This window comes from Ursus americanus, chromosome X (assembly GCF_024610735.1).
Source record: "Ursus americanus isolate L20-20 chromosome X, mUrsAme1.1.p, whole genome shotgun sequence".
Taxonomy (NCBI): domain Eukaryota; kingdom Metazoa; phylum Chordata; class Mammalia; order Carnivora; family Ursidae; genus Ursus; species Ursus americanus.
Window position 1 is genome coordinate 4,104,513 of NC_142164.1, and position 13,982 is coordinate 4,118,494.

The following is a 13,982-nucleotide window of genomic DNA, read 5'->3' on the forward strand; positions in this document are numbered from 1 at the left end:
CTTAGGTGGGGTCAGAGAACACCTTGGGGGCGCAGAGTCCACAGTGGAGCTGGCAGGAGAGGCAGTTCCTGAGCACCCACTGGGTACACAGTAGGCAGGTACTAGGGGAGATCCGGAGGTGCAGAAGTGCAGCCCCTGTCCCCCTTTGGGCTCACAGTGTGGCCGCAGGGACAGACAGGCAGGGAAGGACCCAGGGTGCTGGAAGGCTTACCGCAGGGAGGGGGCAATTGCACCCGGGGCAACCCCCACTCATGTCCCTGGAGGTGTGGCTCAGGCGCCTGGAGCACTCTGCTTGCTTGGGTGGTCTCTTTGCCAAAGACTGGCTGGGACACAGTAGAGAAAGCACTAGAGATCCCTCCTAGGTGTACAGAGCTTTACGGGCTGTCACCTCCTGTGTTCCTCCCAAGAACCCTGTGAGGCAGGCGGGCAGGCTGAGCAGGGGACTGCGCCCCGGTTGACAGATGAGAAAGCGAGGCTCAGGGGAAGTGACTTACCTACAGCGTCGCAGCTAGGCAGTAGTGGAGCGGGCACCTGCCTCCAGGCCTTCGGATCCCAGCCGCCCCAGGGCGCTGCCTCTGAGGTGCTGTACGAGGAGGTGACTCGGGCCAGCTCATGAGCAAAGGAGCTGCTGGGCAGGAAGGACTCACTCCCCAGGGCCTGGCAGGATGGGGGCTGTCGCCCGAGGCTGACCTGGGGGGGCCTGGCTTCCCCAAGCTTGCAGGCTTTGTCTACATGAGTCTACAACAACCGATTGAACAGTCCATCAGCTGCTTGGCCACAAAATGGTTCTGCCTGATCTTGTCACTGCCATGACTGCCTGCCTAGCTGGGTCTTTTCTGGGTGCTGTGGTTATACACACCAACTGGTCTGGGGCAACAAAACCAAATAGCTTTGCGGTCTTAATTGTCTTGGGTCACAAACTCCTTTGAGAATCCATTAAAAGCTATGGTCTCTCTCCACAGAAAAAGCACTCCCAGACCACCAACATTTTACATATAATTTCAAGGCTTTTCTGGACACTTACTACCCATCCATGGATCTCAGTTAGGGATCCTCTGCCTTGATCATTGTCTTGTTGGAAACGGGAAGGAAGCTAGGTCAGATAGCTGGTTCATCGGCAATCACCTTCACCAATCCCGATCCCTCCCATTCCCTTACCCCGCCCCCCCAACAGAGCACACAGTTCTAAACTGGTTTGCAGGTTTGTGTGTGTAGAAATGCTGAGGAATCTGCAAAACCAAACGGTGAGTGCAAAACCAAACAGTCAAGTGTAAATCCCACCACAGCCGAGTCCTGAACTTGCAGCCCTCACTGCACTTCACCTTACCAGGGCCCCAAGGCTTTGGGACTTGGGTGTGGGGGGCACATTTCCTTGCCGTCATGTTTTAGATGACAGGGATTTTGCCAGAATGGAACCCATGACCCAATTCTTTCAGCCAAAGGCAATTTAAAAACCTCACACTTGATAACCGTGTCAGCGAACATTTCAAGGACCAGAGGGAAGCCTCCCTCCACAGGCTCGTCCTTCTATAGGACACTGCCTCCTCCCTCTCACTTTGGAACACCTGGGCTTCGAGTCCTCATCTGCGTCTCCTACCATCCCAGTAGAAAGGGAAATATTTCTCCCCCAAACTAAGTTAAACGGCTAGAATCAATTCAGTTCATTGCAATAAACACTTACTAACACCTCTTGCACACGAGTCCCTGCAATGGATGACAGGCCAGTAGGTATTCGGATGTCCCGTTTGAAGTCGCAATAAAAATCACCACCACAGAATTTATCGAGCATTTGCTCGGCACCAGGCACTGACCCAAGTGCTTTCGACATTTGGTCTCACTCAGTCCTTTAAGCAGCTGTGAGGCAGGAGCTCTTACTGTCCGTATTTTATAGGTGAAGACACTGAGGCCTGGAGAGGTTAACTAAGTTGCCCAAAGTCACACAGCTAGTTAGGAGCAGAGCAGGATGCAAACTCAGGTTTGCCTGGTTCCCAAGCCCACACGTGGTTTGCCATGGTGTGTGTGTGTTCAGTCGTTAACTTACCAAGTTGCAAAACAAGTTCTGAAATGTAGAAAAGTTCAGGCAAAGTGTTACGAGGGGGCTCCAGGCAAATTCTTAAGAACAAATATAAATACTTAAAGAGGGGATTGGGAAGACAATCTTAACTACCTGGACCGTTTCAGAGAGTACACCCATCCCCCAGACAGATATAAAACCAAAAAACAACACAAAATAGCCTTCGCAAGTAAACTCAATGCACTTGGGAAAGAAACTTCTTCACCATTCTGACAGTGTAGGGACTGCACGGAGCCCAGTGCCCCTCCTTCTGGGGTGGGTCATTCCTACAGAGCTGAGCTCACAGGCCCGGCCCCCTGCAGCTTGGGTTTGTCCGTGGAGCAAAGTCATCAGGGGACTCAAGCAGAAACGTCGCTTTCTACAATTGACCATTCTTTGTGACTGCATACCCAGCTCCTTGATCATTTTAACCGCTATTTTATAGCCACATTGGAGTTTTTACAATCCCCAAATGCAGATATTTCTCGAGTTCTGATTGCCCACCCACTCCAACAACCTCAAGCAATGAATAGGGCTTATTTGGAGGGAACTGAAGCACTTAAAGCTTCTGCTCGAGAATCCCTGGCAGCTTCACGTGACTTGGGGGGTATCGGCGACGGGTCAAGAAACAGGACTGGCCATCAGCGCTAGCAGGTGCTCGCCGTGCCTCCGTAGTTGATCAGTAGAACAATCTGCAGGTGGCACACAGGCGTCCCCAGCAGTGGACGACGCCCCAGCGCGGGGGCGGCTCTAGCTGAGCGGCGATTGGGCGCAGGCCAGGAGCCGCTCCTTCAAGGGGGGCAGAATGGGAGCAGCGCTTGGCTGACCAATGCAATCCCCAGATGAAAAACGAAATAACTAAAATAGATGAGATTCGATCTTGACTCGGACTGACTAGGCGCTTTATCACCGGTGCTCATGCATCTTCTCTGTTTTATTTAATTTGGGGGGAAAACCCTGCTTATCACATATCCTATAAATGTGAGGCTCAACTTTCGAAAAAAAAAAAAAAGGCTGTTAGGGACATTTCAACTCCTCGAGGTTTCCAAACGTGAGGTAACTCCATCTCTTTCTTTGGAACCGCTGAAAATCTCACAAAAGCAAGTCAATTAACAACTATTGGTGGGCATGGTCACTAGCTCTTAGACCAGCTGGTTCCACATGCACCCAAATTTCGCAGAAGGAGACCATGGGATGGATAGTGTCTGATAGTAGTAGCGCCTCATTTCATAGAACTCACATCCACTCAGTTCCCTGGATCGTAGGCTTTCCACGATCGCCAGAGAGCTCGCCGGACTGAGGTTGGCCAAGGGTGCCTCCCCCCACCCCGGAAAATCCTCCACTGGCTTGCAGCTGCCCGGGGATCAAGCACATCCCGCTAAATTTTGCTTTTCAGGCCACCCATAAGCTTGGCCTCCCATCCTCTCGGTAGCCCTAAGAGCCGGGTTTCATGCTCCATGCTGTCATGAACTCTGCCCTCCAGTCATGCCAGTCTCTTCTGAGCCCATCAAAGGCTGCCATGTGTGTTCAGCCCTCTGAGCTGGTGCCCCTTGATTCGCCCAGACTGGAATGTCCTTTCTCCCAGTTTTCCCTCTGGGACTCCTGCATGCCCTTTGAGATCCAGCTCCTCTACCCTGGGAATTCTGCCTTCCCTTCGGTCCAGCTCCCGCCGCCTACCACCTGTGGCTGACTGAACACCCGTGCTGGGTCAGGGCTTAATCATCTCTGAGTCCCTCTGGTGCCCAGACAGTGCCTGGCACAGGCAAAGGGCTCAGCAGATACTCAGAAAACTCAACCGACCTTACTCTGTTAGGAGCTTGGGTGGAATACCCCAGGCACTTGGGAGATGGTAATCCGGTGAGGACTGTGCTGTCCTCTCTCTGGGATGAATGTTAACGGTAAACGGATCCTCGCCCCTCATTTAAGCACATCTATTCATCCCTTTTCAACACTGTTGTGTTAATAAAACCCATCGATAGAACAGAGTGGGATCATAACCACACCGTACAAATAACACCAACTAACAAGGAAGCAGAGGTAGCTTTACCCAGGACACACGGTGGCAAGGTGGGGTACAGACCCGGATCTGATTTGCAGAGTGCCTAAGACCCAAGCAACTCCTGCAGAGGAGCAGTGCAAGGCGTCCTCCTTCGTTTCCACTGGGGTAACTCCTCCTCCTTGACTATTCTGTGACATCGCTGCAGCTCAGATGGGCTCTGGGGCATGAAACGAAGGTTATGACTAACCCCCGCAGACATTCAGCTGCTCTGCAAGAAGTGGATGGCTGTTCTAACTCTAGAAATTATCCACAAGATTAGATGTTGCTCCAGTCTTCCCCACCATGGAGATTCGGAAGCAGGTGTGTGTGTATTCACAAGGTTGCGGTTGTGCACTATAATTCCACAGGCTTTTGGGAGCTTGAGATTCCTGGGCTGAATCATCCAAGAGCTCAGGATCTTGAGCTCCTTTCTTTTCTCTGGCCTTTACTAACCATGTAACAGAGTTGAGCAGAAAAAGCCCAAAACAAGGAGCTGGAGACTTGGCACATAGGCCAGAGACTCTCAGAGCCCAGGGTCCTTCAGGACTGAGCCAACTTCCGAAGCCAGCTCTAGTCGCTCAGGTCACCGGTGAGATGAATGTATGAGGGGACTAAATGGTATCCAGACAGCCCAAAGAGGTCAAGACAGAGCTGTGGAAGAAGCTGGATCTTTGGGCAAATTGGTGAATGTCCCTACATGTCAAACAGAAGTGACAGGAGACAATTTTGAAAATCTGAAGTAATGCATTGGGAAAACAGGAAAAATGTAATGTGAGTTAAACTTCTTGGCTTTTTGCTTGCCATTTCCCTACTTGGCCAGGTGCAAAAGGGATTTCAATATATCAAAACCATGTGTCTATTAATAATAACACAAGAAAGCTATACAACTCAAGACTCAGATTTTGTAAGGAGTTAAACCCCAGAAACTCCACAAGCAGCATTGTCCAACAAAGCTTTCTTTTCTTTTTTTTTTTTTTTTAAAGATTTTATTTATTTATTCGACAGAGATAGAGACAGCCAGCGAGAGAGGGAACACAAGCAGGGGGAGTGGGAGAGGAAGAAGCAGGCTCCTAGCGGAGGAGCCTGATGTGGGGCTCAATCCCATAACGCCGGGATCACGCCCTGAGCCGAAGGCAGACGCCCAACCGCTGTGCCACCCAGGCGCCCCCCAACAGAGCTTTCTGAGAGGGTGTTGAATCTTCCTCCCAGAAAGAAAAGAATGCTCTCTATACCTATGCTGTCCAACATAGTAGCCATTGGCCACACGTGGCAACTAAGCACTTGAAATGTGGCTAGTGCAAACGGAAAACTTAATTCTTAATTTTATTTACTTTTAATCGATTTAAATTGATTTATAGAGCCACATGGGGTTGCTGGCTAAGTAGTGGAGAGCACAGCTCTTTGGCACAGGGGCTAAGAGTGCGTGCAGGCTCTGGAGAGGGAAGGCCTGGGTTGGAATCATGGACTTGCCGCTTCTCAGCTACGTCATTGTGACGAATTTACTAACTCTTCTGTGCCTCAACTGCCTCATCTGTAAAAGAGAAGTCCTAGTTGTACGTTATCTGTAGTGTGGTAGGGGTTATGAAGACTACTTGGGTGAACACATACGCAAGTGCCTGCCTGGTACCCGCACTCTCTGATGCTTAGCTTGTGGTACAGTCTTCGTTACCAACAACGCCTCTGCCACGGATCAAACAACTTGCCCGAGGTCATTCATTAGTAAATGCCAGAGCCTAGACTGGAACCCACATATTGTCTGACTGCAAAGCCCACGCCCTGAGCTTTGCTTGATCAAATTGCCCAACTGAAACCTTTGCTATGATAATAAGCAGACCAGCAGAGAGAAGATTCTGGAAGGCGGCTAGGGTTCCACAGCTGTGGAATGGCTGCAGGGTTGACTACTGTGTGACCCACGTGTTCTTTTTACAACAGCTGTATCCTAAAATTAGGAGAACTCCAAGTTGGGGTATTTCTGTTATGACCATGTGGTACAGGGGGTGGCAGGGAGCTAGGGCTCACTCAAGAGATTCTGCCAAGAACTCTAGGGTAGCACCAATCCTCCCCGCTGGGTGGAGCTTTCCCATAAATTTGCAGTTTGTGAAAGCGTCCTTGGAGCTGGGTATTCCCTATGCAAGAGCTGGGAGAGTCTGAGCTTTTCTGGATTTTTTCCCTTTATAAATGTATATAATTTAACTTCAATTTTTCGAAATTTAAATGTCTGGGGCTGACTGAAATTGATGGGGTCCCAAATCAAATTCACTGAGCCGAATCAAGTTCTCAGACTTGGAATTTAATCACAGGATTAAGTTCAACTGGTAAACTGCTACTTTGCTGAAAGAACACAAAAAAGAAAATCAATAATGTATACATCAATTAAGGAAAGAAGGAAGAAATATATTTTCTGCAGCATGAATTCCAATGCGTGGGCTGGTGGCCTGTGAACCACCCAGGCTAGAGACGGGTGTGCTCCTCAGCGTCCCCCACAGCGCCAGGCTCAGGGCACGTCTGCAAGACTCTGCTGATATTTTGGCTGGCCATATTCTGTGGGGCCCTTTTGTAGTGGGGCCAGTGCTGCACCTGCTGCTAGCCATGCTGGGTGATTAGATAGGAAAGCTGTGGTTGGTCAGGCTAGGTGCGCCGCTGGAAATCATCCCAGGAGCAAGGTGAGGTCAGGAGCACTGCTGTGGAGGACGTCAAGGGCTGGGTGAAGGGGGACGGCATCAAGGCTTTCTGGAATCCAGAACCTCGGCAGCCAAGAGAGGCCTGTGGCAGAGTTGCTCTGACAGCTTCTGGAAGGTTCCTATGGTCTCATGATGAGGACGGTGATGGTAACACCTACCAGGTACTGAGTGTGTGCAACGTGCCAGGCACTGAATTAAATGCCGCACAGTTTCATTTAATCCCCTTTAATTCCCAAGGCAACTCTGAAAGATGGGTACCATCACTATTCCTCATTTTATAGGGAGGAAAATAAGATTCCGAGAAACAAAGTAACTTGCTCCAAGTCCACAGTAAGTAAGGGGCAGAGCTAGAAGCCAAACCTGGCTCTGACCTACTCCCAAATCCAGGTTCTTAATTACAAATACTAAAAATGCAATGTCCAAAGCCTCACCCGTATGCTTATGCGTACCCACATTCTTTCCCCACCAGTGTCTCTCTGCTGGGTACAGCGAGCACTGCTGACAGGCCCCAGGGTGCCAAAGGAGCCATGCAACTAACCATCACATTCGGGCAACCGAGGAAGGGAGCGGCAGGATTTCCTTTGGAGACTTCCGGATTTAGACAGCTGATTTAATGCAAGCATCTAACTTTGCTCCCTCCCAGAGCCCCACTAAAAGTGTGGTAAGGGTTTTGTTTTGTTTTTAAAGACACAATCCCACAAGGATAAGGAGAACAGGAGAGAAGACAACAACACCATAGTTTCCCAAGTTAAAGAATAGCTAGAACCAAGGTTAACTGACTACACAGCCCGAGGAAGCTGAGTCACAAGACGTCAGAGGGAAAGGTGGAAAAGTAGCTTGGGCTGGACGGCTGCATCTTCATCAAGCTCAGGAACAGGAGCCCCAAGTTATCTCTGGAAGGGAGGTGAAGTGGATGGAGGGGGCCAACGCAATGGGGTAGAGCCTGGATCCCCTCCCCCACTCCACATCCGTATCTGCCTCCCCTCAACCCTGGCAGAGATCTGGCTTGATCCCTTGCTGCCGAATTCCTGCTCTGCCTTCTAGATCCTGCTGCCAGGATCAGCTGATGACACTCACTTCACCCCGCAAATGTGTCCTGTGGAGGCCGGAGGACCCGGAGGCAGGCTGTGGCAAGCTCGAAAGCCCTGTTTCTTCTGGGTGTTCAGTACCACGCCCATGACTCCATCAGGCGTCCCCATGGTGGCGGGCTCTATACGTGCCCCCATCCACCGTGCCTTGGGCCACCGACTTCCGTAAAAGGGGAGCTGGCGGGGGACAGTGACCAGGACTACCCAGCTTAGTCCGAGCCCTGGCAAGAACCCCAGTACTTCTGGGGCTCAGGAGTCCTTCCCCAGATATTGTCCACATGCATGTGCAGGTGGGCACTCTACCTACAAACGAACCCGTGCTTCCCTACTTCGCCACTTTCTCATGACTGCCTGGCTGGTCTCCTTCCTTCCCAACCTCTAGGGCAGCAGGGCAGCATTTTCTACTTTCCTTTTACTGAAAGCCTCATCTTCTGTCTTCTTCTGACCCATTCTGTCTCCCTGGGGCTGACTCCTTGCCCTCCCACCTTAGAACTTTTGTAACTTGAAGGGAAATGAGAGGTCACCTACGTGAGTCACCATTCTCTGTAGATGGAGAGGTCCATGGTTTGCTCAAGTCTGCCAAGCAATGGATAAGCCTTGCTCTGGGAAAACCACCTTGGTGATCATAGTATCTCTCCTGCCAGGTAAATATAGTGGTTGCCAAGGGCTGTGGGCAGTGTGTCACGAAGAGTCATTGTTCAATGGGGACAGAGTTTCAGTCTTGCAAAATTAAAGGAGTTCTGGAGGTGGATGGTGGAGATGGTTGCACAACAGTGTGAATGTACTTAATACCACTGAGCTGTACACTAAAAAATTACCATTTTATGTCATGTGCATTTTAGCACAATAAAAAAATCAGAGAAAAGAAGGTGGTCAAGCAAGTTAAAGACAGAGAGTTGGAGAGTCCAAGAGACACACAGAGAGCACCTAGCTCCACTGTTTTGTAGGGACTCAGTCTCTGGGAGTGGCGCTCTGCAATGCCACCTTCTGAGAAATACTGGTTGCTACCAACTTCCTACTTGGTAGGGGGGACTCTGTGGCTCATGGTAGGGAAGGGCTTTGCCCCAAGTCAAGGGAGACTAGAACTCAGCACTCCTGATTCCCAGTCCAGGGTGCCTTCTTGCAAGCCCTTTGTCCCAAAGGAAGCCACTTTCCCTGGTCTGAATGCCAGGATAGGAGGAGAGAAGGGTGGCAAGTGGTGTGTGCAGCGTTGGTGCGTGGCGGGGTGGAAAAATATCTATATGCAAGGCAGATGGCACGAGGAAGAGAAAAGAGTAGACTGTACAAAGTCGACCTCTTTCAGCCCCTCTGTGATTCTCAGTGAGAGCAAGAAAAAAGGGTACCCCATGTTTCTGAGTAAAACAGGCAGAGCAGTGCTGGGAAAGCCTGGAAATGGCCTGAAGACCCAGTGCCTGGCTGCGGGGGGGGATGCAGGCACTCTCCAAATGCATTTTTGAAGAGAAGAAGCTTGTGGAGGTCGTGGTGAACACTTCCAGAGGAAGCTTGGCCAACTGGGCCTTCAGTACAGCTCCATCTGAGATGCCTGGGTGTGAGGCCAAAAAGAAGACATTCCACGGCATCCTGGCCCTGCTTTGTCTCTCTCCCTGACTTTCCAAAATGTCTCCCTTCTTTTTCTTGTCCTACCAGGAAGAGCTAAGACTCAGTGGTAAGAGCTCTTACTGGGCTAAGCTCTGCCCAAAGCCAGGCCAGCCTGGCTTCCCCTGTGCTTCTTTACACGTCTCCAGCCCTTGCACATATGATCTAGCCATTAGCATACAGAAATGGCCACTTGGCCAAGATTACACCAAGGTAAGCCTGGCCTCTGAGAGTTGTCACACACGGGCACAGGGGAGGGGCTCTTCTCCCAGAGAATTTGGAGGACACTCCCACCTGCTCACAGCCAAAGCCCATCTACTTGGCTTGGCAGTAGATGATCTGAAAGCTAATGGAACTGGGTTAATCCAGTGGCACCAATCAATGAGGGGAGCAGTGAAGGGCAAGGGTAAGAGCCAGTGGGGAAGACAGGAGACCTGGGGCCTAGGCTTAGGTCCTCCTCGTGCTCGGCAGCCGGGTGGACTCAGGTAAGTTCCACTGCCTCTCTAAGCTTGGTTTTTCATGCAGAAAGTAGGGGTAACAACAGTGCCCACTGCCAGGGGCTGTTGTGAGAATGGAATGGAAGGACAAGGGGAAATTCCTCCATATGGGCTCAGGGCAGTGCAGGCACGGGGAAGGGCTAGTTCCACCTTCCGTCCCCACCCCCACTGCTATGGAGAGCTCTGGCTTGGAAGCTGGGCGACCCAAGTGTAGCCTGGGCTTTGCCATTAAATTTCGGAGCCTGAGAAAGTCCCTTTCCTTTGGTGTCTATTGAGATGGTGTTTTTGTTGTTGTTCTTTGTTCTGTTAATATAGCTCATTACTTTGAATGATTTTCATAGGTTGAACCAGCCTTGCACTCCCGGGATAGAGCCCACTTGGTCATGGTGTATAATCCTTTTTTTACGTGTTACTGGATTTGATTTTCTAGGATTTGATTTGTTGAGAATTTTTGCATCTTTGTTCCTAAAGGGTATTGGTCTACACTTTCCTGTTAGGGCCTCCCTGTGTTCTCATCTGTAAAATGATGTCATTGAACTAAACAACCTCCAAGGTTTCTTTCAATAGTCATGTTCTCTGATGTTGGGATACAAAGTCAATTAAAAGGCAGTGATTCTTAGGCACTAGACAGACAAAGCTTCGACTCTTCCCTGGGTAATCAAGAGGTGGAAGATTCGTTTTGCTGATTTCTCAAATAACTTTAGTTTCTCCAGTCGGCCTCACGTGCAAGGCCTAGGAATCTTTAGATGCTTAGGATGGAAACTAAAGCCAGCCAGCTGATTCATTTTAAACTTCTTCCAAATGCATATGGTTGTGTTTTCCTAGATCTGGGGTCAAAGGGTGAGTTAAACAAACAAGGGGAAAGGCGGGGAAGCCAAGAATCCAAACACTGAATGGAGAGGCAGTGAAGAAGCACAGTCTACCTACAAACTAACCAAACCAGCCTTGGCCTTGTTCTCCAAAGTAGCCAGTCTGGCACTACCCCCGCACCCGTTCCTGTCACTGTCTGTCTGCCAGGAACTCAGGGAAGGGCCTGCCCAGTCATAGCTACTGAAGGAAGGATGTGGTGGCTATGCTAACAGCTGCTCGGATCTCCTGCCATGGGGGGCATCATTGACTGGTAGCCTCCAGGAGCCGTCCCTTTGGCTCTGTCACCATATGTGGTCCTGTCCCCACTCCCAGCCATTGACACAACATGGTGGGTGTACAAATGCAGGCCCACTCCTGTGAGGTATGGGACTCTTCCAACAGGAACTCTGGCTCAAGGACTCTCCATTGACCTTGCTGAAACTTTCCCGGAGCTGCACTGTGGTCCAAAATTGTTCCTACTCAATCCTCCCCTGTCCCTCAGACCACCTGCATTGTGGGTTGAGGCTCCCCCCACCTTCTCTGGCTCCCTTTCTCTGTAGCTTTCATGGGCTTCCCCCACCCCAATGCATGTCTTACACTTCTAACCCCATATTGGTGTCTGCCTTGCAGCAGACCTGAACAGACACAAAGAAGCACTTGGCCACTTAACTCTTCTTTCTGCCCAAAATATAGAGGAAACCCTTTTTCCCTCCCCCCCACCACTCCCCACACTGCCCGTGAAGCACCATGGTGAGCAGTGATCAACACAAGAAGTGCTCTCCTGTCTCTTCCCTGAAGCACTTGGCTCACAGCTCGGAGACTTAATTTCTGCCTGAGTTTTACTGGAGTTTCTGTAATTTCCAGGGCCAGATATCTTTTTCTGTTATTTTCCTTCCTCACCCCAGTCATGAACTGGGCAATGCAAGTCATGGGGAAACCCTGGACACATCCAGCAGCCCTCAGCAAACACAGTACACTGCCCTGCAGAGAAAGTTCTGGTATCTAACATACCGCTCTCTCTCCCTCATCGAAGCTTTGCAACCTAGTAAATGGGTGGATTTGGGGGCTGTTTTGAAGGAATAAGGACTAGCTCTGGGAACCAGAAAGGCAAACATATGCATAACCTACCATAAGGCTGGGCGAACAGATGTCCTTTTTGATGTGTGAATATCCAATGAAAACGGATCCATCAGTTACACTAAACTTAGGCACAGTCTTCAAAGTCAGTACGTGCAAGATATACTTCTAGTTAGTTTGTGGACTTTAATAAATTAGTTTAAGGGTTCAGGTTTCATTGTAAAATTATATTTAATAGCAGAGGATTACAGCAATGGTGATAAACTGTTAAGAGGGTACAAAGTTCATATCCCGTTCCCAGACTGGAAGCCATGTGCCTGCTTCAAGATGCAGAATTTATGAGCTCAGGGTCTGCGCCAGATGTCAGGGGACTCCAGCTGTTACTCAGGGCCAATCATTTCATGGCCTTGTGGGACTCCCATACCCTGGTGGGAAAGTGTGGGGTTCACCCAGATCAGCTCTCTGGGCCCTGCTGGCTGGGGCATACTGTGAGCTGAGGGGCCTCTCCTGCCATCCCCCAACTGCCCATCTGCAAACCGAACGGGCATGGGACAGGAGGGAGCTGGGCCTCAAGGGACTGCTGCCCAGGACTAGGAGGCCCAGGGTGCCCAGTAGGTGGGGCGTACCCAGGGCCCCTGAGGTACCAGGTTGCCAGAGAGAAGGAGCGAGAAGGAGTCAACCCACAGTTGCCAAGGACACTGGTGTTCTCCGTGGGTGTGTGTTTCTTCTGAGGGCTTGACTATTTGCTTCCTTTGGAATACCTGTCATCGTAGACCATACTATAATCAAGGACTGTAGCTGAAATCTGCTTGGTCGGCCTTTTATAACATTTGTGCGATGCATATTTACTGAGCACCTACCATGATCTGGGCCCCGTGCCGCGACAACATTGGTGGACCAGGAGGACATGGTTTTTGCCCTGTTAGAGCTGGCACATTCACATTCCGGAGAAACACCGAGACAAGGATTTATAGTACGGGTCGATAAGTGCTGTACAGGAACACCGCAGAATGTTAGAGAACAAACAGGAGAACCCAACCTAGTCCGGGTGGGGGTTGGTTAGGGCAGGTTTCATGGCAAAACCGAGCTTTAAGCTGTGGCCCAAAGGACGATGAAACATTGGCCGGTGAGGGGCCCCGGGCAGGAAATTGGCAAAGTTCTCAAATCGACTTGATCTACGTCATAGCTGTACCCAGTGCCACTCCTCTCCGAAGACCTGACTAATAACACCCAGGTTCCGGGTATTTGGGGGAATGCTTGCAAAATGAAGCCTAAGGAAACGGGTTCTCCTGGATAAAGAAAGGGCTGCTTTCACGAGTCCCACGGTCATCCCAAAGAGCGCAGGCTGTATGGGTGGGGGTGACGGGGACGGAAGAACAATCTTCACATTTCTGTTCCTAATTTATAAAATTCCAGAAACTTGTTAACCTTCCAAAAGCCCTGAGGTGTCCTGTGCTCCTGCTCCTTCTGGGCCACAGTGAGCGCTGGCCAGGGGTCCTGCGACAGGAGGGTGGCCCATCACCTGCAGTTTCTAGATCGGAGCGGAATCCCTTTGGGGGCCGAGTAAATAGGCTTTCTGTAGGGGTGAGCAATTTGGGAGGTATGTGTTTGGGAAGGAGGGAGCAGATGGATGTGGATGGCCAAAGAGGTCGATTATAACAGTACAGTTGGTCGCTTAGCCAACATCTAGTCTTCCTCCTCTTGGCACTCTCCCCAGTTTTTGCTCCAGCAACCTTGCTTGCCCCATGCTGCCTATACACTTTGGGGAAACCTGGCTCCACTCAGGGTTCTAGAAGTGGGGCACTTAGCTCAACTCACATGAGGCAGCATAGTAGACACGCGATCAGTTCAGGCCACTATGCCCCCAATTCCCGGGGGGTTCTGGGAAAGAAATCTCCTTGTTTTTCTGACAGAGCTTCTAGAAGCGACTTTCTCTCTGGCTCTGCTGGGTGAGGGAAGAGGAAACCTGTAGCCCCTGGAGCCACAGGCAGCTGTGTGTGCCCACAAGGGGGAGCCAGCTTCAGGATGAAGAACAAGGAACAGACAGCAGGAAAGAAACAGCATCCTCCGCGACAGTTGAGCTACTAATTCAAATCACCCCTG

The 13,982-nt window shown here is 50.5% G+C and overlaps 1 protein-coding gene across 4 annotated transcripts in view; it reads right to left on the reverse strand.

The window, feature by feature from the left end:
- The window catches only part of MAMLD1 (mastermind like domain containing 1), a 120,060-nt gene that overhangs the window by 13,448 nt on the left and 92,630 nt on the right, over positions 1 to 13,982 (reverse strand). For all 4 annotated transcript variants that reach the window (XM_087860239.1, XM_087860240.1, XM_087860237.1 and 1 more), the window contains one exon: positions 495 to 738. In XM_087860239.1, coding sequence (XP_087716365.1) covers positions 495 to 738 — 244 coding nt within the window. The remainder of the gene's footprint in view (positions 1 to 494; positions 739 to 13,982) is intronic.